Source organism: Elephas maximus, chromosome 22 (genome assembly GCF_024166365.1).
Source record: "Elephas maximus indicus isolate mEleMax1 chromosome 22, mEleMax1 primary haplotype, whole genome shotgun sequence".
Lineage (NCBI taxonomy): Eukaryota > Metazoa > Chordata > Mammalia > Proboscidea > Elephantidae > Elephas > Elephas maximus.
The window spans coordinates 55,941,110-55,968,531 of NC_064840.1; the positions used below are offsets into that span (position 1 = coordinate 55,941,110).

At 40.7% G+C, this 27,422-nt stretch overlaps 1 protein-coding gene and 1 pseudogene across 14 annotated transcripts in view; one reads left to right on the forward strand and one right to left on the reverse strand.

The window, feature by feature from the left end:
* PSD3 (pleckstrin and Sec7 domain containing 3) overlaps positions 1-27,422 on the reverse strand; it is a 739,247-nt gene that overhangs the window by 12,900 nt on the left and 698,925 nt on the right. For all 14 annotated transcript variants that reach the window (XM_049866071.1, XM_049866067.1, XM_049866070.1 and 11 more), the window contains one exon: positions 14,075-14,218. In XM_049866071.1, the coding sequence (XP_049722028.1) occupies positions 14,075-14,218 (144 nt within the window). The remainder of the gene's footprint in view (positions 1-14,074; positions 14,219-27,422) is intronic.
* On the forward strand, positions 12,088-13,205 carry LOC126066054 (protein-L-histidine N-pros-methyltransferase-like; annotated as a pseudogene).

Genomic DNA, 27,422 nt, shown 5'->3' on the forward strand with positions numbered 1-27,422 from the left:
AGACAAAACGGACTGGATGTGTAGAAAGTGTTTCTTCATTTGTCTCTGCCCTGGTGACCCTGCCTCCCACCTGGGGTGCTCCTATGGCATCCTGCCTTGGGCTCTTTGCAGACTGAGCCCCACTTCACAGGCCCTAAGAGCCCTCCCATGCAGGCCTGTCAGACAGGAACAGAGAGCTGATGGCCCTCAGTGGACCCTCCCCCACCTTACAGCCCTGCTACTGGTTGCCATGACTACAAGAAGCAGGCAAATCTCTGGGTGGTGCCTCCGCCTGTGTGTAACACCATCCTCATCTCTGTGGACAAGCAGAATGAGACTTGGGTTGTTAACGTGAATATTCTGAAGCCTACTGAGAGCTAATTTTTAAAACACTGCTGTTTCTTGCATTCTTTACACTTTGTTTATTTCTCTGGCTCTCCAAACCCTTTCTATAAATCTAGTATGTATTAGTATCCAGCTTTTCACCTCTTTTAAAAAATTAAACTCAAAATTCTTAATGTAAAAATCCACAAAATTCATTTAGACAATATTAGCCATTTTGTTTTCTAGGCAGAACACCCAAGAAATGAATTGTCCACTTCCAACCCACAAACGGGGCAACCCTACACAACCTGTCATCCACAAGGCTCTGGTTCTGGGCTGCTGGTTATGCCTATTCCCAATGGCTCCACCAAGCTCAGCCTTGTCTGAGGATTTTGGCAATCGCTGAGTATATAATTAACTAAAAAAGAAAGCCCACCCTGATTGGGTTAATAGGGGAAAAAAAAAAACTGTCCTCTGAAACACAGGGATATGAAGTTAAACGTGTACTTACCCAAGGCAGGAAATATGAGCTACAGAAAAACATAAGAGGCCAAACTTGGCTCTTGTGGGATCAAGGTTTACCTCTCGCTAAATCTTTATGTAGCTGACATCCTCTAAAACAAAATTTAGCTTGCTATGACAACGTTTCTAATTAAACAGCACATGGTCTTAATCTTTTGGTTTATATTTCAATTATGTTTCTGACTGTATTGGAATCACCTAAGTTCATAAAAGGTATTTCTCAGAAGCTTGTTTCTGGAGTTCTTCACTACAGCTTGTCCTGTCACAGTTCCAAAAAGGTTAATGCCAGTCATAAAGGGATAGGGTCGGTTCTTGCTAGAAAATCTTTGAAACAGGATTTGAAGAAGCTTGGAAGGCTTTGCTTTAACTACATGACCTTCCCCACTGCTGTCCCATGACATTTCACCTCGAAGATTTATTTACTGCTTTGTGGCTTAAAGCTGTTTTGGACCTTCTGAATTCCTGGTGCAAATGTCCCTTTAAGTGGGAAGCACTAGACGGTACCATCGTACCAGCTCTGTGTCCAGTTTTGAGCCTCTCTTGGTAAAGAAGCTTCCAACCCATGGAGTCAGGAACACTGAACAACAAGACCTTAGCTAAATCCCTGGCTCGTTCTAGGTCTCAGGTTCCACAGGGGTCAGATGAGGGGGTGGGGATGCCTTCCAGCTTTAAACCTTCCAGCGTTTCTCTAAGTGAGAGCTACTCAGGAGTAAGATATTTCAAAGAGGGCACAATACTGATCCCTGGGAGGGAAATGTGAACCAGAATGTAGGGAAAAGGGCACTGAAAGGAAATGGGGACACCAGCCATAATGCATTTCACTTATTTCACAATTTTGACCAAGGCCAGGGAGGAAACGTACTCTGAGAGTATGCTCAGTATTCTTTAAAAGACTGGGAACCTAGTGTGAAAGAGCACTCTAAAACTGAGACGCAGGACATAACTAAAATGGCTGACACAGGCCTGAGTTGGACTCCATTTTGTCCTTGGCCGCCTCTCTGCTTTTTGAGTATGTGACCCACAATAACACTCTTGACTAAGATAACTTGAGTTGGCCCACCCAGATTGTTGTAGGAACCAGCTCTGGAGTGCAGGAAACTGAGGCCAAGGTTGAGTACCCCAGCCAACAGAAACTCTTGGTAAATAAGTCTTACAGAGCATGCTGAATACTAACTAATCAAATGTACTCCTGTACTCATTCCCAACTCTGTATACAGAATTCTGCAAAACGTTTAGAAAGGGCCACGTAAACCAGAGAATGCCTCAGCCCGAGACCAGAAGAACTCGGTGGTGCCCGGCTACCACCGATGACTGCCCTGACAGGGAACACAACAGAGAATCCCTGATGGAGCAGGGACACCATTTCGAACTTTGATTTTAGTGCTTCCCAATTTGCAAATCTTTGTATTTGAATAAAACTGTTATTTTACAGAAACTCTGTTTTGATTTTAACACTAGCCTCAAGGAGAATACCACATCTGTGCTGTTGAAGGTTCCTAGGGAAAGTCTATGACGGGGTGAAGCCAATTTCTAGCCTTATAACGAATGCTGTACTAAGAGTTCTTAGAGTAAAACAACTCTTGGCTTGCTTATGTGTTTCTTTCTCTCTTTTTCCATAATATTTCTAGAAAAAAAATTTTTTTTGAAAATATCTTATACTTCTGTTACAATTCTGTTCAGTAATTTTGGACGAGATACACATAATTATAGAGAACCTCAATATCCTGCTGCCAAAAAAGAGTCTGCATCTCAGATCAAGTTCTTAAGCAAACAGATTTTTAAAACCCTCACATCAAAAGCATATAGATTGGTCTAGAAAATAATAGGAAGGAAGCTAATGTAGTAGACAAAGAAAGTACTCTAGGTAAAAACAAACAAAAAAAGAAGAAATGCTCCTTCCATTTATTTGATTCCAGAGTTAGCCCAGGAAAGGATTCAGTCAGCTAACTTGCCGATGGTGGAGGGTTATTTACCAAAAAGTCTCAGGGAACAACGATGGGGGCAATTCAGTTTTTAAATTTTTTAAACAATTTTTTGTGTTTTAAGTGAAAGTTTATAATTCAAGTCAGTCTCTCATACAAAACTTACAGATACCTTGCTATGTTAACCTTAGCTGCTCTCCCCAGTATGCTCTCCCCAGCCTATATTCCCCGTGTCCACTCAACTAGCTCCTATCCCCCTCTTCCTTCTCATCTTACCTCCAGACAGGAGTTTCCCACATAGTCTCATGTGTCTACTTGAGCCAAGAAGCTCACTCCTCACCAGTATCATTTTCTGTCTTATAGTCCAGTCCAATCCCTGTCTGAAGAGTTGGCTTCAGGAATGGTTCCAGTCTTGGGCTATCAGAGGGTCCTGGGGCCATGACCTCTGGGGTCCCTCCAGTCTCAGACCACTAAGTCTGGTCTTTTTATGAGAATTTGAGGTCTGCATCCCACTGTTTTCCTGCTCCATCAGGGATTCTCTGTTGTGTTCCCTGCCAGGGCAGTCATTGGTGGTAGCCAGGCACCACCAAGTTCTTCTGGTCTCAGACTGAGGCATTCTCTGGTTTACGTGGCCCTTTCTGCCTCTTGGGCTCATATTTACCCTGTGTCTTTGGTGTTCTTCAATTGACAGTTTTTTGATGAAAACTTTCTTCTTGAGGGAAACACATGTGGCTGGCTCCTAGCTCACAAGTTATTGATATTAAAAAACACACTATAGGACTCTAGTAGACACTACTCCAACTAGGTGGGCCTTTTCTTTATTGCTTCCCCACAGAGGTAATAATCAAAATATTAAACAAGTCATACACTATAGGCACAGATCAATCAGAATGAACACCATCTGTAAACCAGCAGAGTCCTATCATTGGACAACAGCTGCATCCATCTCTTGAAATACAAAACCTGTACCAAGCCCTCTTCTCAGGCCACTCAATCCTTGCCTGATTCTTAAGTAGATCGTATGGTCTATACCTGCACTGTCCAACATAGCAGCCACTAGCCACATGCAGCAATGGATCATGTGAAATGCGGCTGGTCTGAATCGAGATGTTCCATAAGTCTAAAATACACACCAGATTTGGAAGACTTAATCAACTTGGTGGCAATGGGTTTTAGTTTGGGGTTTAGCATGAAAAAAAGAACGCATACTATCTTATTCATATATATATATTTTAATGTTATTGGTTACATGTTTGAAATGATAGTATTTTGGATGTCTTGGGTTACATATAATAATATTTTTACAATTAATTTCACCTATTTCTCTTAAAATTTTAAATGTAGCTGATACAAAATTTAAATTACCTATGTGGCTCACATTGTCTTTCTACTGAACAGTGCTGATCTAAAAAAAAAAAAAAAAAATTTTTTTTTTTTTTGAGATCTCCAAAACAAAAATATTCTTGTTCTGTGTTTGACACCCTTCAGATCTTGGTAAAGATCTTGGTAGAAGTGAGTTATTCTAAAAAACTAATTGGTGTTAATGTGTCATTCTCCTCAAATATAGAGTTGGAAAGGGCTTTATAGGTTATTTCACCCAATTCCATTTCAACTTTAAAGCCAGGAAACTGAGGCCCAGAGAGAATAACTGTGTGTCACCAAGTAGTCTAAGACTAAAAAAGCCTCTTTGCTCACAGTACTTCTTATTTTACTATTTTGTCTCTCTGAGCCTATGTGCCATTTTTCTACAGATAATTCCTTAACCTAAAAGAAGGACCTTCACCAGGGCAGGCATTTCAGGCATATGGTAATTAACTGATGAAGGAGGGCTTTAGGGATAGGAAGCCATTTCATGTCACATGATTGGGTGTCTATTCTGCCTCCTCAGGTATGGCCCTGCTTCTTTTTAATTATCATTTTAAAATGTGGTTCAAAGAATCCTGTTGTTAGGCTTTTCTTCCCTTCAAAAGCACATGCCATCATTCACAGACTAAAATTCAGAGCTTCTTAGCCCTCTTTCAACATGTAATACAAAATGCAATTCCAAATGACAATGGGAGAACTATGTGTCTCTATTATTAGCTGGACTTGAGTACCCAGACAACTGCTGATCTTGGGTCTTTATCTTTTGACTCATAATTATGGCACTTAGCATCCTATTAAAAACAAACAACAAACTAACAAAAACCTCCAAAGTTTCCCCTAAGAATTCTATTAACCTGCAACATCTCAACTCCTCAGACCCAGACGTATAATCACCTTTGCGACATCTTCTGAAAGGACAGGGCGTTGGAGTCTAGGCTTGACTTGGTTACTAAAACATTCTTGCTACCACTCCTTTTTAAACAGGTTAATGGAATTTCTCCTTTGCTTTCACTAGAGGAAAAGGGAATCACTAGAGGAAAAGGGAAACATCTGCTATCATCGTACTTTTATAATCAAGGCCACTTCTAACTTAATAGCTAAATAATTTTGCTTCAGAAGGTGGGTCTGCTTCGTGACAGCTGGCATTTTATTCACATGTACCCCTATACTACTCCTGTAAGAGGAAACAAATGCTCTGTGATATGGTCCCTACTGTGCAAATTAGTTTTTCTAGGTTGACAAAAGATGAGCAGCCTGAGGAAATAGGGCTAGGATCACAACCAAACAGAGAATTTGTTCAAAATGAAATATACCCACCCACTACCCAGCAACAACCTAATGATAAAACTGGAGTTTGAAACGGAACAATAGTTCAGCTTGGCTAGTAAGGAATGTCTGCCTTGAGCGCATGCTCCTTTAAGAACTACCTATGTGGGATCAAATTGGTAACAGCAACTCAAAAGATTAGATAGGAACCTTAGGGGGCAGTGAGCTTATGTTATTGTGGGAGGAACAACTCAGAAAAGGAGGGTGAGAATGGCTGCGCAACTGGAGACGGTAATCAATGTCACTAAATTATACACATAAAAAAGAAACCATTGAATTGGGGTATGTTTTGTTGTGCATATTAACAACAACAACAGATCAAATAAAATTTAGGAGAAAAAAAGATAGAAGGAATGCATTACATCATAATTTATCACAAAACAAATTGCATTTGAATAGCACCCTTCATTATTCCCCCAAATATAATCTTATTATGGATGGAGGTAAATCCTTAGCTACAGATGAGTACCTAAGGGACAAAAAAGGCATAAGTGACTTGTGCAAAGTCACAGTATGCTTGTAGTGAATAAGATCCCAGGTTGCCAGAGTGCTGGCCTGGGGTCTTTTCCAAGGGAGCCTGGGGCACACTAAGCCCTGAGCACAGTGATGGCTACAGTCCTGCCTGAAGCACTTGGCACTGGGGCTGAGCACACAAGTGGATTTAATTCAACATATTCCAAGGTAATGATATGTTTGCATTTAGTATTTTCTTCCTTCCAGGTTTATTTACTGGTTCAAAGATAACGTAATGATTCCTACTTTATTATAAATGGAGCACATTGGAGTCAATTCTACCTGTAGTCACCATCCTTGGGAAACTTATCTTTGTGGCCATTTTTTCAGGAAACTGTGAACCTTCTGCATATGAAAAACAAAAAACAAAAAAACTGAGGATTTACAAATCAAAGTTTATATTATGCATGCTTCTAGATATGAGCTGTGTGGGGTTTCCCTTTGACTCTGTATGGAACGTACTCTTATTCTCAAATTCAATTTCAAAAAGAATCATGCCATTTTATGTGCCACCAAAACTTGGAAATGTAGATAAAGATGCTTCGTGCGTCAAGAAAGTCCCAGATTTTTTAGATTTAAAATATTCTGTCCCAAGCAATATATGTGTATTGTTACAGTGGGTATTTGCCGTTTCTAAAATGTCATTTCCTAGCCATATGGTTGGGTAGGACAGTAAGCATACCCTATTCCAGATCATATTTTAGGAGTGGGCACTTGGCTTAAGTCAAGCCATTAAGTCAAGGGGACTTTATTCTTAGTCCTTGGTTTGAGTCATCAGGCTGGTGGGCTTTTCTTTTATTCCTGCTGGGTTTCAACCTGGTAATACACGGACCTAAGAGTATCTGTCTTCAACCATGAAGAAAGAGTCAATTCCAAAGCCCTTGCTCAAAGATCTAATACCCAAAACATGCACAACAGGCTAGTCTCCACATTAGGGATTGCGATCTCAAATGCCTTTAGGGGCCAAGCCAATAACACAAACGGGAAAAGCTACCAGATAGGATATAAGAAGGAATGGTAGGAAGAAGACTGCTGTCTTTTCTGAATGCATTCAAATTATAATGAAAACAAGAACAACACTACGCTGGCTAAAGAAAACATGTGGACTTCAGGTCTGCTGGCCACATGAAATTCAGAGCATTATAAGGCTGGCCACCAGTTTTCTACCTGTTCTACAATGAACCTCAGAAACCTCTATTAACCTGATCCTCAGTAATCCTTCAGTAAATCTTTCACAACTCTGTCATGATTTTAGTAGGTTTGGGCTTCTCCCTCTCCTTAACCCTTGGCTGTCGAGTCAATTTCGACTCATAGCGACCCTATAGGACAGAGTAGAACTGCTCCATATGGTTTCCAAGGAGCGCCTGGTGGATTCGAACTGCAGACCTTTTGGTTAGCAGCCGTAGCTCTTAACCACTATGCTACCAGGGTTTCCTCCCTCTCCTTAGTCAGGTCTAACTCATACTAGCAAACATTTAAAAGCTGCATGAAATACATCCTGTAGCAAAATGCATCTTCACTTTCTAACCACTATTGTTTTTAAAGCTGAAGAAGCATAAAGCCAAAGTTAGGGGGGCCAGCCATAGGGCTGTCAAGCGAGTATCTGTAATGGGGCTTTTTCTTAGAGGGCCCAGGTACCTGCACGTACCATGATTTAATGGGCCGTAGCCTTATTTCTACACAAACCTCCCTCTGTCCCAGAAAGTGATAAATTTCTGGATGTACCAGAAGCCTGGGGATCACATAGAACACTTTTAAGTAAAATGGGAACTGAATAAAGTAGAAACAAGTCAATTTGTAAGGAAGCGAGGCTCTTTCTAGTATTTCTTTTATGAAATAGAGAAATGATGGTGAGTCTCTGAATGTAATAGTCTTGTGATGTCTAACAACCCTTTCAGAAGATTAGATTCCGAGTGGAATCAATTTAAAAAATAATGGCCACAGCTTGGGAGTATTAAAAACGAAACAAACCACCTGGCATTATTAACAGTCAATGAAGACAGAGTCATTAGTTTAGACAATAACAGCCCATTAGGAGTAATGTTTGGGGCTTTAAATAAAAATGATTCTTTTCCTACAGACTAAGATGGAAGTTTCCTTGTTCTCTGTAGCTTTTTTTTTTTTTTTTTGGTTTGCTTTTGCTTTTGCAACCCTGAATCTACTTATTTACCAGAATTTCTACTTCTCTTTTGTCAGTCAGGGTTTGGAGACTTTCTAAGGCAGAGAAAGAGCTGTGAATTTGGTTTTGTACTCAAAGTAGTTTGGGATATAAACAACTGAAATGTGTAATGTTAGGGACACCCCTGGGATTATTACTAAGAGCTTAATATTCTGCCAAATTAAAGCCTTTTTCCTTCCTTATCAAGACTTGAGAAAATGATAAGAACTGCTCTGAAACCACAGGGAAGCCCTCTTTTTGACAGCCAAATAGAGGAAGAGACAAGAGAGCTAATTCAGGCCTGTGATTCTTCCTTGATGACAAGAACACAGACAGGATTACAGCTCTCCTTCCTGCCACTGCCCATCAGAGGTCTCCCTCTGAACTCAGACACTGCTGTCAGCTCTCACTTGCCTGTCAGATCTGTTTGCAAGGCAGTTGCTGGCTCTGTAAAAAGAATACAATTTAGCTTTCTGGAGAAGCACCTCCTCTGATGTTATCTTTTATATACAATAGTAATATTTCATCTATTCATTCATTCAACAAATGATTTATCGAGTGAGCACTCAGTGAATAGAAGGGAGGAATAGGGCACTAAACAAAATATACTAAATGGTCAATAGCTTCTACTCAGAGAATTAAGTGGTTTGCTTAGGGAATGTTGCTTATAAAGCAAAGTAGTTAATTCTGTGCAAAGGATTCTACACACATACACAAGTTCTGGTGGATGAAATAATAGCAAAGTAAACTCTCGAAGATACGCTACTTCAAATTTAAGAGAGTGAATAACAGTGATTCACTTTTCAAAAACACTGTTGTTCGGTGCCATCGAGTCAGTTCTGATTCTTATATACCTACATACAACAGAACAAAACACTGCCTGGTCCTGCGTCATCCTCAGAGTCATTGCTATGCTTCAGCCCATTATTGCTGCCATTGTGTCAAACCATCTCGTTGAGGGTCTTCCTCTTTTTTGCTCACCCTCCACTTTACCAAGCATGATGTCCTTCTCCACGGACTGGTCCCTCCTCATAACATGTCCAAAGTGCATGAGATGAAGTCTCACCACCCTCGCTTCCAAGGAGTGTTCTGGCTGTTCTTCCAGGACAGATTTGTTCGTTCTTCTGATAGTCCGCGGTATATTCAATATTTTTCACCAACACCATAATTCAAGGGTGTCAATTCTTCTTTGGTCTTCCTTATTCATTGTCCAGCTTTCACATGCATAGAAGGCGATTGAAAATACCATGGCTTGGGTCAGGTGCACCTTAGGTCTCAAAGTGACATCTTTGCTTTTTTACACTTTAAAGAGGTCTTTTGCAACAGATTTGCCTAATGTAATATGTCATTTGACTTCCTGACTGCTGCTCCCATGGGTGTTGATTGTGGATCCAAGTAAAATGAAATCCTTGACAACTTCAATATTTTCTATCTACCATGATGTTGCTTATTAGTCCAGTTGTGAAGATTTTTGTTTTCTTCATGTTGAAGTGCAATCCGTACTGAAGGCTGTAGTCTCTGATCTTTATCAATAAGTGCTTCAAGTCCTCTTCACTTTCAGCAAACAAGGTGGTGTCATTTGCATATCATGGGTTGTTCACGAGTCTTCCTCCCATCCTGATGCCTCATTCTTCTTTATATAGTCTAGCTCCTTGGATTATTTGCTCAGCATACAGATACCAACAACAAAAAAAACCTTTTTAGATGACATCTACACAAAGTAAGGTACCTTTCTACTTTACTGGCAGACACAGGTTAATGCAGTGTGACAGCTAATTCACCATGCTTGACATATTAGCATATGAGGCTGATTTTAATGAGTCCAGGGTCCTGGAATGCAATCTTCATGTTCCTTGAGGTGAAAATTTGATGAAAGCAAGGTGTAATGCCAATAATTTGGTCTAAGTTCATGTCAGGAAATGAAAATGCTGGCACTTGCTGGGTTACATTTCAGAGAAGGAGCACCAGAATAGATTCAAAAGCAGGGAACACTTCTGGCAGTGGCAACCCTTCTGTGGTCTTGCAGCCACCCCCGGGGGACAGGCTCTTAGCCTTCAGAGTCAATGGCTCAATACAAGGTGCTGAGTACTGAAAGCAGGGGACTGAGGTGTTGGGAAATTTAATTAGCATGTGTGAAACCAAACGGGTCTATGGCTGAAAGCCACTCCAAAAGTGTGAAGAATTCTGATTGCTTTTTGAGAACTCCCATATGCCCAAATGAACAAGCCTGGGGAAGGATGAACTACTTTATACGCATACACACACAAAGGCACACACACTTTTTTTTTTTTTTTTTTTCTCCAAGTCTTTTGCTGGTCAGGCAGAGTTTTCTCTAACAAACTTTTACCTTTCCCAAAAGTAAGATTTCTCTTGGTACAGTCATCAGTCCATCTACCACGGATCTAGGTGACCATGAAGAAAGCCAGTATATGGATCTGCAATGGAAGCATCATCTTTTTGACCAAATGCCACATTTTATAACAGAAAGACACTTTCTGAAGCTTCCAAAAAAATCTTGCTTACTTCAACAGGCATGTGTAGAGCAAAGGTTAGAACTGAGCTCAGTGAAGAGCCTGCCCTCCGAGGGCTCACAATCTTGTTTGGGGAGGGATGCTATAGAATCTACTAAAGGTTCAAAGACATACTGAAATAATTTTAACCTAAAGCACATTGTGGCAAGTACTGTAACAGGGTAATCCCAGCCAACAGGTTTACAGCAAGCTTTCATGGCTGCACCTTGAAATATGAATAGGATTTTCAGAAATGAAGATGAGGGGAAAAGCATTTGAAGCAGAACAATGAAGATGGGCAAAGGTGTAAAAGTGTGCTTGGGAAGAGTGAGCAGAAACGTGACTGAAGTACATGGAGATTGGCTAGAAAGACAGATGAAAGCCAGGTGCTCTTAGATTAAGGACTGGGACTTTATTCTGAAGGTAGACGGAGGGGCTCGGGGGCGGGAGGCAGGAGAAAACCAAGGATAGCTCTTGAACAGAGAAATGCCACAATCTGGGTTGAGCTTTAGAAAAATAATAGGCAGATTTCTGTAGGGTGGTTTGAAGAAAGGAGGGACAGTTAGGAGCCAACTGCCAGGTTCAGGTGAGAGGTGAGATCAGGACTCAGCAGAGAAGTGGCAAAAGGAATGCCCGCGGTAAGGAAGGGACAGGCCTGAGACACACTGCAGAGGCCCATGGCTGGGATTTGGCCTGCAATTAGATCTTGGGGAACAAGTATCTCAGATGATTCTCAGTTGTGAAGCCTGAGGAAGAAACAGGATGGTAAGATGGGAATAAAGGAGAAGAATAACGGGAAGTAAAAAGGACTAGAGCTACGATGAGAAAGAACAGCAAAGAATGGATTCCACATGCCCATCAGAAAGAGAAATTATGTGAAAAATTAACAAATAATTCCTTCAGCTTTGGGCTACATGCTGCCTATTTAAAAAAAAAAGACTTTGAATGCTTGAAAGGGGGAAGAATCAGAGGATCCTGCACCACGCTGATGGCGTCTATTTGGGAGAAAACATAGCCCGAAGTAACGTTTGTTTTTATTAGTTGCCATCAGGTTGGTTCCCACTCATGGGGACCCTACGTGTACAGAGTTGAACTCCTCCACAGGGTTTTCAAGTCTATGACCTTTGGGAAGCAGGTCGCCAGGCCTGTCTCCCGAAGCACCTCTGGGTGAGTTCGAACCACCACCTCTCAGGTAGTAGTAGAGCGTTTAACTGCTGGCATCATGAAGGGACTCTTACTAGATATATAATTTTCAACTTGCTTTTAAATTTTCTACCTTTCTATGCCAGAACTATAGATCCTCTTCAGTATTTTAAGCAGCCACACTTTCTGTAGTATATGGACGTGGCACAATTTTTCAATCCCCTTCCGATGGGCACCAGCGGTCGAGAATGCATCACTGTCACCTAACAGCAAGAATGCTCAGAACAAAGCTGATGCTTGGGGGCTGGATGGCAAGTTGGGCACGATGGCTCAAGCCCCGGTGACACCTCCTTCTAGACCCACTGGTGATCGGAGCCAGGGGCCACGGCCCCCGTTGAGACGCTCCGCGTGCTGGCTGTGCCTGAGTCTGGCATCTGTGTGGCTGGCGCGGAGAGCGTGGATGCTGTTCGCCCGTTCCCTGTACATGAACACGGTGAGCGGCCCAGGTGGCCCGCGATGGCTGTGGGTGGCAGGAAGGAGAACCACCAGTGGTACGTGTGCAACAGGGAGAAGTGATGTGAATCGCTCCAGGCCGTCACGGAACACAGGTCTTAAACAACAACACTGAGAAGCTGGGCCGGGTATTTATTCATGTACACCATCCTCTCGTCTCATCCGTTTTTGGCGTGTTTACGTCTAGAACATCTATCAGTGGGTTGCTAGGCAGTGAATCAATGTCTCTGTTTTCACCAGATCAATTTCAGAGACTGCTTAAAATTAATCCATAGACTTCTTGATTTAGGCGCTGGAGACGTCTCACTTTGAAGAATTTATGCCACTGAGCTGTACAGAACTATGATGTGGCAGCTTCAGAAAAGGCAACGCAGAGTTCTTGGTAAAACCGAATGGCAGGATACAGGGTATCAGTATGATGTCATCAAAACCTTTTGCCATCAAGTTGATTCCTACTCATAGCAACCCTATACGACAGAGGAGAACTGCCCCACAGGGTTTCCAAGAGGCAGCTGGTGGATTTGAACTGCCAGTCTTTAGGTTAGCAGCCATAGCTCTTAACCACTGTGCCACCAGGGCTCCATGATGTCATCAGCTGCCTGAATTTGCTGGACTGCTGTGATCAGCCCCTGACTTTGTTAAAAGACACAGAAGCATCTTGGTGCCAACTACAGGCAGAGTCATCCTTGCCCTGGTCCTGCCTTTTCCTCCCTAGGTAGAAAACATAGGTGGCAAGTGGAAGAAACCATCAGAAATTTTGGAAACCAAGAGACAGAACTGGGAAAAACAAGTGAATAATCTGTCGAAAGTTTTCAGAAAAGCTGGCTTTGTTACAAAGCTTTCACTAGACTGCTGCACCTGTGTGAAGGTGACGTGTATGACGACTACTATGTTCTGGATGGTGCTGTCTTTGTTCTCAAACGAGTATAAACATATGGAATTTAAGGTCTTCAGAATCCACCCCAAGAATGCACCCTCCAGAAGGTGGTCTGTGTTCACAATTATGTGAAGGGAGGGCCTCTGGGGACTGCCATTCTAAGTTATCACGTAGGACTTTAAAAATCTAGAATATTAACTATTTCTTTGCAGTGTGTAAAAGGAATGTTTTTAAAAAAAAACAAAAACCCAGGTCTTTGAGGTTCCACTCCAAATTATGACGGAAGATATTTTTTATTGTTAATTGCAGTACAGGGACTCATTCCCAGACAAAGCAATAGTCATGACTTCACATGGAACCAATACGTGAACTGTTTTCAATAAAACGAAGACTGGCAATAAAGCTGTCCATTCAGTTCCAAACGCTGGTGATGAGGTATTACCACTGATAGTCTTCCATGTTTGGAAATTCTTTCTCTCTGTTATTATTCAAGAAAATGTTTTTAATCATGCTAATAAACTTTTTTTTGAGATTAAAAAAAAGTCGATGCTTCACAATCACTTTACAGCTAATTTCTTCCTGGAAAGGGGACACAAGGACATAGAAAGTAGTTGCCCAATCTCATATGTCCCTCTAGCCCCACCAAGCCCCAGCAAACATATACTCTTCCTACCAGGCAAAGTATGTGCTACTAAGTCCATAAAGTGACAGGTACTTTTTGATGCTTGTTTGGCACTTCAGTAGAAGTATGAACATGATGGGCCACCATGGTCTAGACATGCTAGGAGTTCCCAAGTTACAGCCGGGGCCAAGACCTGCTTTCCAGTTACCGTAACCACAGTAAATAAATAAAAATAAAGACTGCCTCATGGGCAAAGCATAATTCAGTTCTAGGCATTTATCACTATTCGGCTCAACATACCTCAAACTCCAGATAGTGGTCTTTCAGTTTGTATTCATCGATCTCCTTGGCTTTAACTTTCTTGTCAGGGGGATATGAGCGATGCTCAGCCAGCTCGGTGGTGATCTGCTTCAGCTTGCTTTCATGGGATTTCAGCTGTTCCTCCTACAAGAAATTGTTAAGCCATTTAATGTCTGGGAAATAAATCAATAAAAAAATGTAGAGTACTTAAAAAAAATCCCTTATGATGAATGACTTTAATTCATCCAAATAGCCCACTGTGCTTATGGTGCCACATCTTATCAACTTTCTCATTCCAGCATTCACAAATTTCTTCCCAGGATAGCAATCAAGGTCAGCCTCCCTACCGGACCCCTTTTCATAATACCAAATGCCTTCAGAGTCTTTTTTCAGGTGGAACTGTCACCAAGCTTGGGACCGACCTCCTAAGAGGTACCCTAACAGGGAAGGCACCAGATGAATAGTTAAGCTCCTCGCTTAAGAACCATATAACCTGGGTTCTCCATTTCATGTCCACCCAGAAATACTAGCGCTTTCCCCCGTTCCATCACAACAAACGCAGAATCTATTTGTCTATTTGTTCTTTTTGAGACAAGCAATGCTACTAAGAAATAATTCTTCTCTGAAACCCATCAGATAATACTCTTAAAAAATGAGTGTATCCTTGCTTTCCCCCTCCAAAGTAGCAGAGGTTCTTACTTCCTTCAGCTTTATTGACCCAAAGCAGTTATTCAGTTAAAATATACCACAAAATCCAAAACCAAACCCATTGCTGTCGAGTTGATTCCAACTCATAGCAACCCCATAGAACAAGGCAGAAGCCCTCCCCCAGAGGGTTTTGAAGGCTGTAATCTTTACGGAAGCAAGCTGCCATATCTTTCTCCCACAGAATGACTGGTGGTTCCAACCATCGACTTTTCAATTAGCAATCAAGTGTTTTAACCACTGTGCCACCAGAGCTCCTCCAGTTAAAATATACCGAGTGACTGTTGCCTGAGCAGAGTTATCAGCCATGGTGCACCAATGGAACGTGGTTGATTCTATGTCAAAGGGTTACCATTATGGTGGTACCATAGTAATCAGTTACCTAAACAGATACATAATCAAACCTCCTGGCAGCTTTCTTAAAACATTCTTGAAACAAAGAAATTAGAATTCTCTTGCATTCCTATAATTATATGACTGCTTACTATTCTGCTTTCACATGCAAATTATCCCCATTTTAACTGACCATGAATTTTATACATACAATAAGAAATAAATGGAGGGAAGGCAAATGAAGATGAACTTATTAAACCAGGTGAGCTACACGTTTTGTATAACACCAATGTAATTTCAGAATACAAAAATTATACTGTAGAGTGAGAGGAAGAGTTAAAAAGACAACCAGAAAATAAATAATTATGGACACTAAATTAAGATTATATAACATCAGCCCCAGTGGTTCAGTAGTTCAGTGGTTAAGAGCTCTGCTGCTAACCAAAAGGTCAGCAGTTCGAATCCACCCAGTGTTCCCTGGAAACCTTATGGGGCAGTTCTACTCTGTCCTATGGGGTTGTTGTGAGTTCAAACTGACTCGACGGTAATGAGTTTGGTTTGGTTTGATTTTTAACATCAGCTTAATCAAAAACAAGATACCCAGAAATCATGAGTAACATAAGCTATCTTAGGGACTTCTGCTATAACTCACACATCTTAAAAGTTAAACAAGGAAAAAGAAACTCTAAGTTTAAAGCCATCAAAATAGAAGAGAACAATGAACAGTACAAAGCATAGTATAAAAAAAAAATATATGAGTCGAAAAATGAACAAGAGGTAGAAGGAACATCTGGAATGAATGAATGATAGGATTTTTTTAAAAATATCAACTAACTAAAGCAAAACAAAACAAAAACCCAAAGAACTCCCAGAAAAAGTATGGAAAAAAAATGAAAATTATTTTGAGATTTTAGAAAGGGGTCTACATCTCTAAGCATCTTCGTACACTAATAATCTGAAACTCAATGAAAAATGCTTCCTGTAGCTTTTATTTACAACTTCTTATTCATATTTCTGTTCCCTTCCCCCCTGACAAGGAGCCTATAGATTATCCCAGTAGTTTTTATGCCTTTCAAAGTAATTTTCCTTTGTGTTTTTACTGGAACTTTAGGCATGTTGGGGTATTTTTGGGAGAAGATGTATGGTGACTAGACAATTTGGAAAAACATAAACATGGGTAATTTTTTTTTTAAATAAAACGTTTCAGGTATCCAAAATAAGTTACACTGAATGACATATAAAACACTCATACACCAAAGTGTTTAAGAAATGTCATAAATAACCACGCGTACACACTAAATCTCATTCCTTTTCTGTTATCCCCATACAAATATATGTATCCATAAAACTATAGAGCATGTTCTGTAGGTTTTTATATCTTATATTAAAACTGTACAACTATAGGTTTTCTATTGTAACTTGTTTTTCCACTCAACATGTTTGTAAGATTTATCCACAAATATCCTCTAGTTCCTTCCTTTTAACCATATGATAGCATCCCATTATTGGACACGCTACAATTCTAGTGAAGAATATTTAGGTCATTTCCAGGTTTTTTTGGCTGTTAAAAATGATGCTGCAAAGAACATTCCTATTCAGGTCTCTTAGTGAATATGCACAAACATTTTTCTACAGTACCTTATCTAGAAGTGGAATTTCTGTGTTTAAGAATATGCACATTTTTTAAAAACGATACTAAATTATTTTCCAAAGTGGTTGTAAACCCAGTGCTTTCGAGTCGATTCCGACTCATAGCGACCCTATAGGACAGACTAGAACTGCCCCATAGAGTTTCCAAGGAGCGCCTGGCGGATTCAAACGGCTGACCCTTTGGTTAGCAGCCGTAGCACTTAACCACTACGCCACCAGGGTTTCCAAAGTGGTTGTACCAGTTAACAATTCCATAGGAGGTTTGAAAGTTCTCCTTGTTCTACACCCTTGCTGAAATTTAGTATTATCACACCTGTATATTTTTGCTAATTTCATGAGTATGAATTGATATACCACAGTGATTTCAATTTGGATTTCCACAATTATGAGTGAGGATGAGTGCATTATTTTCACATTTACTGAGCTTCCTCATCTGTGAATTGGGTGTTGAAAATACTGGACCCATATTTCTCTTGGGTTGTTTGTCTTTTTAAAATAGATTTGTAGCAGTTACTCATGTGCATTTTAAGGAACTGAATTTTCTTTTGTAGTTAATAAAATGATTATAATAGAAATGTGACCTTTTTTCTAATATGATTTTAGATAATTTGGTTACAGAAATTACGAATGTCTCTGAGGTCTTGACTTTGGCTTTGTGTAAATCTTCTTTTAGGCTTTTGCTTATTTCAAAAGCTTTAGATTTAGGCTTTCCAAACTTGAATATTTAAATGTCATTTTATTTTTTAAACAAATTCCAACTTCTATTTATTTTAATGAGAAAAACAGACCAGAACAACAATATAAACAGCATATTGTATTTGTGGCTTTCCTCCCAATATAGAAATGTATATTATTATGTTATACACTCTACCAGCATTTACTCGGTGTTATTAGACTATGTTTTATAAGCCTATTTCTATAGTAGCATTGAGGGTTAGTCATTTAGGTTATATTTTTATGAAGAAACCAGTCAAAGAAGTGCTGTGGCTCAATGTGCGATGCTTCATTTCTATTCCACTGCCTTCATGAAGCAAGGATTAAGGAAGTAAACTCAAAGTAAAAGCATTTTTACATCACATCTTCTAAAATCTGTCCATTTTAGCTAGCAAAATAAAAATGACACCAGGTGGCTCTTATGGGCACAGATAAGGAGAGCACAAATTATTACAATGCAAGAATCCCAGGGTAAAGGAAATACACAGACTTTCCTGGCACAAACTGATGGCAAAAATGGAGCCAGAGAGGCAGCTGCCATGGAGACATGTGGCATTCTCAAATCAGGACAATTAAATTTGTGGTAGGCATAATAAAGAACGTCAAAGTAGGAATCCTGCTGTTTTTCTCCTTTTTATCTTTGCTCTGACAACTCTTTAGAGGAAGCATACATACTGCTCTTACGAGACAATAGTAACATAAGGGATTCAGAGAAGGCAGAGAAATACATCTGACAATGTTTACAGAAAGAAAGGAAACAAAGGTAGGGAGTGGTATAAATTCATTAAAGCTGTTATAAGTTAGGAAGTGACAATTTAAAAAGAGGCATTAAAATATGAGGTGCAAGAAAAATTGTGGTCGTATGTCAACAGATGTACGTTGGTAAAACCTTTGATAATGTGTACAATGAAATTTAATTTTAAAAGCAAGCTGTAGATGCCACTGAAGATTTAAGCTGCTAACCATAAGGTCTACAGTTCAAATCCACCAGCCATTCCTTAGAAACCCTATGGGGTAGAGTTCTACGCTGTCCTACAGAGTTGCTGTGAGTTGGAATCAACTCAACAACAGATTTGGTTTGGTTTGTACTATACTTCAACTTGGAGGAAAATTTCATATTTTCCTTTAAAATACCAAATCCTAATGTCCTAAGAAGAAAGTTTACCTAACTGATGAGGCAATGAGAACAGGCAACTTGGTTGACCAAGATCTTGCAGTGCACCAAGAGTGAGCTAGAATTCAAGCTTCCCACCCTGGCGCAGAGTCCACTGCCTCAGCCACTGCCAGTGTCCAGAAATCAGCTCTTTAGCCTTTTATATCAAGCATAAAAGTTAGTTATTACTTAAAGGGAGAGAAGGATGAAAGAAAAACTTTTGGAAATAAATGAGGATGAACACACAGAAAAGCAGAAATCTGAGAGAGGGAAAGGAGGAAAAGCAAAGCCTAGAGAAAGATGGCAGAAAACCAGGGGGAGGGCATATCCTTCCATCCACAGACCCTCATTGAGCACCTACTTTGCATCAGGCACTCTGTTGGGTGCTGGGAACACAGACACGGAAAGCCCTGGTTCCTGCCAAATATCTCTCCTTTTTAACTTTGGAACATAGAATCCTAGGAATTCTAAGGTGAAAGAGAATCTAAATCACTCCTAGCCTCTTCATTTAAAGGGAATGAAGATGCAGAAAGTTCAAGTGACTTGCTCTAAGCCACAGAGATAAAGATGGAGTGGGGCAAAATAATAAACGTTGGAGAGGTTGTGGAGAGACTGGAACACTTATGCACTGCTGGTGGGAACATAAAACGGTATAACCACTTTGGAAAATGATTTGGCACTTCCTTAAAATGCTAGAAATAGAGGTACCATAACGATCCACCAATCCCACTCCTTGGAATATATCCTAGAGAAATAACAGCTGTCACACAAATAGATACATGCACAGCCATGTTCACTGCAGCACTGTTCAGAAGAGCAAAAAGATGGAAACAACCTAGGAGTCCATCAACAGATGAATGAATAAACATATATTATGTACGTACACAATGGAATACTACACAACGATAAAGAACAGTGATGAATCCAAGAAACATCTCACAACATGGATGAATCTGGAAGGCATTATGCTGAGTGAAACTAGTCAGTCTCAAAGCGACAAATATTGTATGAGGCCACTACTGTAAGAACTCCAGAAAAGGTTTAAGCACAGAAGAAAAGATTCTTTGATGGTTACAAAGGTGGGGAGGGAGGGATAGGGGAATTCACTAACTAGATAGTAGACAAGAAACATCTTAGGTGAAGGGAAGGACAACACACAATATAGACAGAGTCAGCACAACTGGACCAAAGCAAAAGCTAAGAAGTTTCCTGAACACAACCAAACCCTTCGAGGAACAGAATAGCTGGGGCTGGGGCCTGGGGACCATGGTTTCCGGGGACATCTAGGTCAACTGGCATAACAAAGTTTATTAAGAAAATGTTCTGCATCCCACTTTGGTGAGTGGCGTCTGGGGTCTTAAAAGCTGGCGAGTGGCCATCTAAGATGCATCAATTGGTCCCAACCCACTTGGAGCAAAGGAGAATGAAGAACACAAAAGACACAGGAAAATATTAGCCCAAGAGACAAAAGGGCCAAATAAACCAGAGACTCCATCAGCCTGAGACCAGAAGAACTAGGTGGTGCCCAGCTACCACCAATGACTGCCCTGACAGGGAATGCAACAGAGAGTTCTGGACAGAGAGGGAGAAAAGCATGGAGCAGAACTTAAATTCACGTAAAAAGACCAGACTTAATGGTCTGACTGACATTGTAGGAACTCCTGAAGCCATGGCCCCCGGACACTCTGTTAACCCAGAACTAAAACCATTCCCAAAGCCCACTCTTCAGACAAAGATTGGACTGGACTATAAAATGTAAAGTGGTGCTCATGAAGAGTGTGCTTCAATCAGATACATGAGACCAGGTGGGCGGCTCCTGTCAGGAGGCAGGATGAGAAGACAGGAAGGGACAGGAATTGGCTGACAGCTGGGGTGGAAGTGGGGAGTGTGCTGTCACATTGTAGGGATTGCAACTAATGTCACATAACAAGGTGTGTATAAATTTTTGTATGAGAAATTAACTTGAGCTGTAAACTTCCACCTAAAGCACAATTTAAAAAAAAAAAAAAAGACGAAGTGGGGCAACAACCTTATACTCCCAACTCCTAGTCATAAACTCAAGGACAACCTTCTCAAGACCAAGGGATCACTGAAAAAATAAGCTTGAAAACATTCTATTTATTAATGTATAAGTGCTGAAGTCAGCTTTCAAAGCTCTTCCTAAACTGGGTATATCCATCCTAACATACCTTAGCTCCCATAGCTCTCAAACATGCAGGCTTACTCCAAATCCCATTTACATCCAACGTTACTCCAAGTCTCACAATCTCGTTCTCTTCTGCAACACTGCAGCAACTACGTGTCTACACAACACAATTACTACAAAGTACATTGTCTTGTGTGGGAATTTTACTTTTTTCACTAGATTATAAGCTTTTTGAAGGCAAAAATGTCTCATCTCTACCCCCAAAATCATTCAGTGTCTGGTACAGTGCTGAGGAGAGAGGACAGCATGAGGCATGGTAGTTCATGGTTTGTAGACATGACCTACTGATAAGGTGAGCGATCATGAAAGTTAGGAGACCAGTCATCTAGGTAAAACCCAAAAAAGATAGTAAAAACCTGAATCAAGAAGTGTGTGTAGAATATAAAGGATATTCAGGAGGTAAAAATGACAAGATTTTGTGACTGCAAGTGTGCGATCGGTGGGTTGAGAAGGTGTGGTTCTGGCTAGTGAGGGAGGCAACTACAAGAATGACTTCCTCCTCTGGAACCCCACGGCTCCAAATGTCTGACCCCCATCTGGCCCTTAGCAGTACTGCTTTTTGGTCACATCTCAGGATCAAGTGTGAAGAAGGGGTTACTTCTATGTGAGAAGCAGGCACAGGACTTTCCTTTGTTTCAGATCAGTGTCTATCACAAGGCCTGGCCCTTAATACTTAGCATTTAGTGCTTACCCATTGAGTGAAACTTTTACAAGAGAATGGCTGGGATCAAAGAAGGGGGCAGGACTAGATATTAGGAAATGGTGACATCCCTCAGGTGCAGGTCTTCAGAGAGGTGGTGAAATACCTAAGGGAGGTTGCTGTTGTCAGCTGCTGTTCAGTCAGTTCTGACTCACGGTGACCTTGTGTGTGAAGAGTAGAACTGTGCTCCACGGGGATTTCAAGGCTGTGGCCTTGGAGGAGCAGATCACCAAGCCTTTCCTCTGAGGCACCTGTGACTGGGTTTGAACTCCCAATCTTTTGGCTAGCAGTTGAGTGCTTAACTGTTTGCACCACCCAGGGATTCCATTCCAGGGAGGTAGACTGTTCAAGTAGAGTATCTCCAGGTCGGATCTGCTACCATCTGCATGCCAGTCACCTAGGTGTATCAGGAACGTATATTCCTGAGCCCCCGCCTGGACCGGATCCACCTGCTGGGGCTGCAAAATGTGTACTTTTCCCCAGATGGTTTTTGTATACATCAAAGTATGAAAATGGCTACATTGGGTTAGAAAGGAAGGTCCTGCATAGATCTTGAAGGGGACCAAATGTGAAATTGCTAGAAATTTCCTTCTAGGGTACTTAGTCACACTAGAAGGAAAAACAAAACTTTTATTTTCAAACTAGCCTCTCCACTGCCAACAGAAGGAAAAAATGTGCTCTGGCAACACTGCCGGGGAAAACAACCCAGGAAGGTCACTCCTACACAGCAGAGTTGTTCAGAAAAAAACCCTCTGCACTGACAATAATCAACTTTAATAATTCAGGCTAATATGTTTTGCATAGAAGACAAGAACAAATTAAAGGTAGCAAAATGACAGTGATGAAAAATGTGTTTTTAAAAGTACCCAACAGTCTTTTAATTGAAAGTTTAATTTTTTACCTAACATTGTTTAACTTTTTTTCCAGCAGGGCACTTGCATTGTTATACAGTTATTTTGTAAACTGAAATTATCCATGTGGCTCTGGCCTTCAGGGGAGTCATAGCCAGGTTTTAGGGCTATAGAGGAAGGAAAATTGGTGAGTCTCAGAGATTCAGAAACACTGTGATAAAATGGTTGAGCATTCGACTACTAACTGAAACGTAGGCGGTTCAAACCTACCCACAGACGCCTTGGAAGTAAGGCCTGGCAATCTGGTTCCAAAAGGTCATGACCTTGAAAACCCTATGAAGCAGTTCTCCTCTGCACACATGGGGTCATCTTGAGTCAGAATCCACTTGACAACAACCAGCAATAATAATTTCAAAAGGAGGGGGCTGGATTTTGATCCTAGAGGACATCTGACAATGTCTGCAGATATCAGGTAACTGGTGGGCTGTTACTGGCACCTAACGGATAGAAGCTGGAGATGATGCTACACATCCAACAATTCACAGGACAGCCTCACACAACAAAGAATTAAAAAAACAAACAAACAAAAAAAAAAACCCAGTGCCGTCGAATCGATTCTGACTCATAGTGACCCTATAGGACAGAGTAGAACTGCCCCCATAGAGTTTCCAAGGAGCACCTGGCGGATTCAAACCGCTGTCCCTTTGGTTAGCAGCCGTAGCACTTAACTACTACGCCACCAGGGTTTCCAACAAAGAATTATCCAGCCCAAAATGTCAATAGTGCCGAGGCTGAGAAATCCTGGGCTAAATAATTAGGACTAGTCTGTGAGGTATGGAGAACTCATGGGCAAATTCAGACACATAGTCCAGGCTTCACAAGAGATGCACTATGATTCCAGCATAGACCCCCCTCAACCCCATACAAGAGTCTCTGTATGAAGGAGGTGGTACCACAAATATCTGCACCAGGCTGTATGAACCAGCTCTCTCCTCCCTCTTCTTAACCATCCTTTATCATATATGCTTGAGTTGACATGTTTGCTCCTGAATTCTCACTATTACTCTCAAAGACAAAACATCCTTTTCATTTTTAGTAAACAAACGTGAAGATTATGACCTGGGCAAAGAAACAGTACAGAGTTAGTGCTAGAAAGAAGCTTAAAGACATTCTAAATGATCTTCTTATTCTCCAGATGGAAAACTGAGACTCACAAAAGCTAGATGACTTTTTTGAAGAGTTCTTCTTATGCCTTTGCAAAGAAATTAAATTCCTGAAAGAGCTTGGCCATCTTGTCTTCTGTGTCACTTGAGGATGCTTCTTTTTGGTTACTGCTTTCTTAGTTAAAATCTTGAATTCATCACTTTGATCGCGCTACATATGCAGTTTTTGGATTTCTATGGATTTATGTCCAAGATGAGGAAAAAATGCAAGCATTCTGTTTTTGGTTCCAGTTTAAGACATTTGTTTATAATAAAAGCTTCTGTCTCGATATAAGTGCTTGCCTGCCTGGCCTCCTAGCAAATGCACACATAGAGATGTACACATTCATGTTCATGTGCTAATGACTTATTAGTTCATTAGTTCATTACAGCACACATAAATACATCAGCAGTATACTTTTTAAATCAGAAGGTAAATAGAACTATAAATCCTATAGTGAGGGAAGGACAAGAAAAAACTCTTATGTTGCCCTAAGCCACATAAAGCTTTCAAGAATGTTCCTCTTAGCTTCAGCTTATCTTCTCTCCTGGTCAGAGGGGTGACTGTGAGGAAGGCTAATCTAGTGAGAAATAACAACGGGAAAACTAATGAAACTAATAGGGGGAAAAAGCTACGGAAAGGTAATTTCTGTCTCCATTTATTTTCCCCCCTTACTTTATGTAATATGGTTTACTGTTTATGTTAAGTACCCAAATTTAAAACAGGGAAATGCATCTGTTTAAGAATTCATATTTAATTGAGTAGATGGAGAAGTCTGCCAAAATATTTTCTGGTCATCAAAAAAAAAAAAGGTAAAGCCTTCCCTTGTGCTTAGAATATTTATAATCCTTGAGAATCAATGCCATTTTGCCCTGGAAATTGAGCTAGCCTGGTCCTTTCTATTTTACGACTATATAGCAATAGTATATGAACTACATAGCAGTAGTAATGCTTATATAGTAAGCATTCAATACGTTGTTGTTAGGTGCCGTTGAGTAGGCTCTGACTCATAGTGACACTATGTAAAACAGAACGAAACACGGCCCGGTCCTGTGCCATCCTCATGACCATTGTTATGCTTGACCCCACTGTTGAAGCCACGGTGTCAGTCCATCTCATTGAGGATCCCCTCTTTTTCGCTGACCCTCTACTTTACCAAGCATGATGTTCTTCTCCAGGGATTCATCCCTTCTGATAACATGTCCATCCTCGTTTCCAAGGAGCATTTTGGCTGTACTTCTTCCAAGCCAGATTTGTTCCTTCTTCTTGGTCCATGGTATATTCAATACTCTTCACCAACACCTAATTCAAAGGCATCAACTCTTCAGTTTTCCCTATTCACTGTCGTTTTCACATGCATATGAGGCCATTGAAAACACCACAGCTTAAGTCAGTGCATCTTTGTTTCTGAACACTTTAAAGAGGTCTTCTGCAGCAGATCTGCCCAATGTGATGTGTCCTCTGATTTCCTGACTGCTGCTTCTATAGGAATGGCTTGTGGACCCAAGTAAAATGAAATCCTTGACAACTTCAATCTTTTCTCCATTTATCATGAGGTTGTTTATTGGTCCAGTTGTGCGCGTTTTTGTTTTCTTTATGATGAGGTGTAATCCGTACTGAAGGTTGTAGTATTCGATTTTCATCAGTTTAAGTGCTTCAAGTCCTCTTCACTTTCACTATTTTTAATAATAATTAAAACTTAAATCTTTCCTCATACCATGTCTCCTCCTGTCTAACTACTAGTCTTTCTCTTTTTTATAAACTCATGGCAGGAGTTGTCCACATTTCCTTCCTCCACTTCCTCACAACCTTTCTTTCCTTTACTTGGCAAAGAAGCCCAACATGTCTTCTGCTCCTAACACTCCATCAAAACTGCTCTCACCAAGGCTACTTAATGGCCTTCCTGCTACTTCAAATGACAGATTTTTTTTTTTTTTTTGGTCAGAATTTTACCTGAATTTTCTGCCCTCTTCTTGGCACAATGTTCTCCCTGTTTTTGTTTTTTTCCCTTACCTAACTAATTTTTTTAAATGAGTGTTTCAAATGTTAGTGTTTCTCAGATGTCTGTCTTGGTTCTCTTCTGAGCCCTGGATACTGCAACATTTTGAGGGGGAAAAGAGGAAAAGGACCCAGGAAAGGATTCTAAGAAGAAGCAGTAGGAGAGAAACCAAGAGGCAATGAGGTCCTAAAAGCTGGATCAGAGAGCACGGTCCCCAGCTGCCCAATCCTTGAAGACACCCCTAATTCTTCCACTTCAATCAGCTACTAAAACTATTCATTCTATACCCTCAAGATCTCTCAAATACTGCCACTTCTATCCACTTCTAAAACTAACTTAGTTGTTTCTCCTCTGGATTACTAAAAGAGCCTCTAAAATTGGCCCTTCCGCTTCTTGTGTTACCCTCTTCCAATACTTTCTTCTCATTTCACCGAAACTAATTTTTAAAGCCCAAACTTGATCACATTACGTTCCTGATTAAACTATATCCTAAGAATGCTGGGGAACAATGAAGCATGACAAGCACACTTTTCCTGATTTGGCACTTGCTTACCTCCACACGGGAACATTTTTTGGCTTTTCTCAACACTTTGAGCTCAAGTCACATCAGATACCTCTGGGTGGTTCCTGCATACCCGTGCTCCCTCCTCTGGGCCTTTGTTCCTCTGCTAGTTCCTTCTAGTCTCTCTTCCCACACCTCACCTAATCCTGTTCCTCCTTTAAGTTTCACACTAGATATCACGATTCCTCCTGCACCTCCAAGACCAGGTTAGACGGCCCTTCCCTGTACCCCCACACCATTCAGAACTTATCCTTTCTATATCTCTAATCAAATTGCATTACGGTTACTTGCTTATTTGCATTTGACACTCCTTCAGGTGAGTGTCTGGGTTCCACTTGCCTTTGTATCCCCGGAACTTAAAATAGTCTCTGATGCACAGCAGGAAGACAATGCATATTTGTCATATACATGTGTCACTAATAATCATGATACCAGAGATGTGTAGAGGGGCCAGTTAATACCAAGACCTGGTTATCACTGTCAGATGATCTATTTTCATTGTTGCATCAATAAGAAATTCAAACAGTAAAGTAGCTTCCAAAATACTTGAGCTAGTCAATGGCAATAGAGGCACTGAGGCAGGTTTAAACCTGCCTGTGTGTCATGTTATGGACTCTGGCCCCTCCAGACATTCTAATGTCCTCAGAATAGAGTTTTAAGTAGGACAGGGACGTGGAATTTGGGCTTTGGAACAATCAAACATGGAACATCAGGAGAGAAGCTGGACAAAGTTCTGGTATACTTTGTCTTGATTAGCTTAGAAAACCCCAATGGTCCACTTGGCTCTACACTGAGGGGTGGGGAAGACTCTTTCCCACTGCACTGTCAGCAGTGGATACCTGGGGATATATTTATATTCCCAGCACCAAATATAGCCTGGGGCATAGTAAATGTTCAATAAAACAAATAAATGAATGAATGAATAGCTTGTAACCAAGCCAGGATTTCTCCCTAACATTAGGCAGTCATTTAAAAATATGAGCTGATAGTAAAAAAAAAAAAAAAAAGAATCAGGTAACTATGACTAATTGATTAGTAAACTGATGAAACTTTTAGAAAGCAAATCCAGTGAATGTCAATGAATGTGCCCTACCACTCCTGAGTCAGCTACCACGTCCTACCAATCCTGCCAGCTTCCCATAAGAATTGTAAAACTCAGTGCACAGCATTTTGCTCCATTTAGCCAACACGCCCAACCAGGGTAGGGTTTCTCTCTGCTCTAAATGTAGGAAGTATTATTCAAATATGTATCTTAGTAACAAGATTATTTTA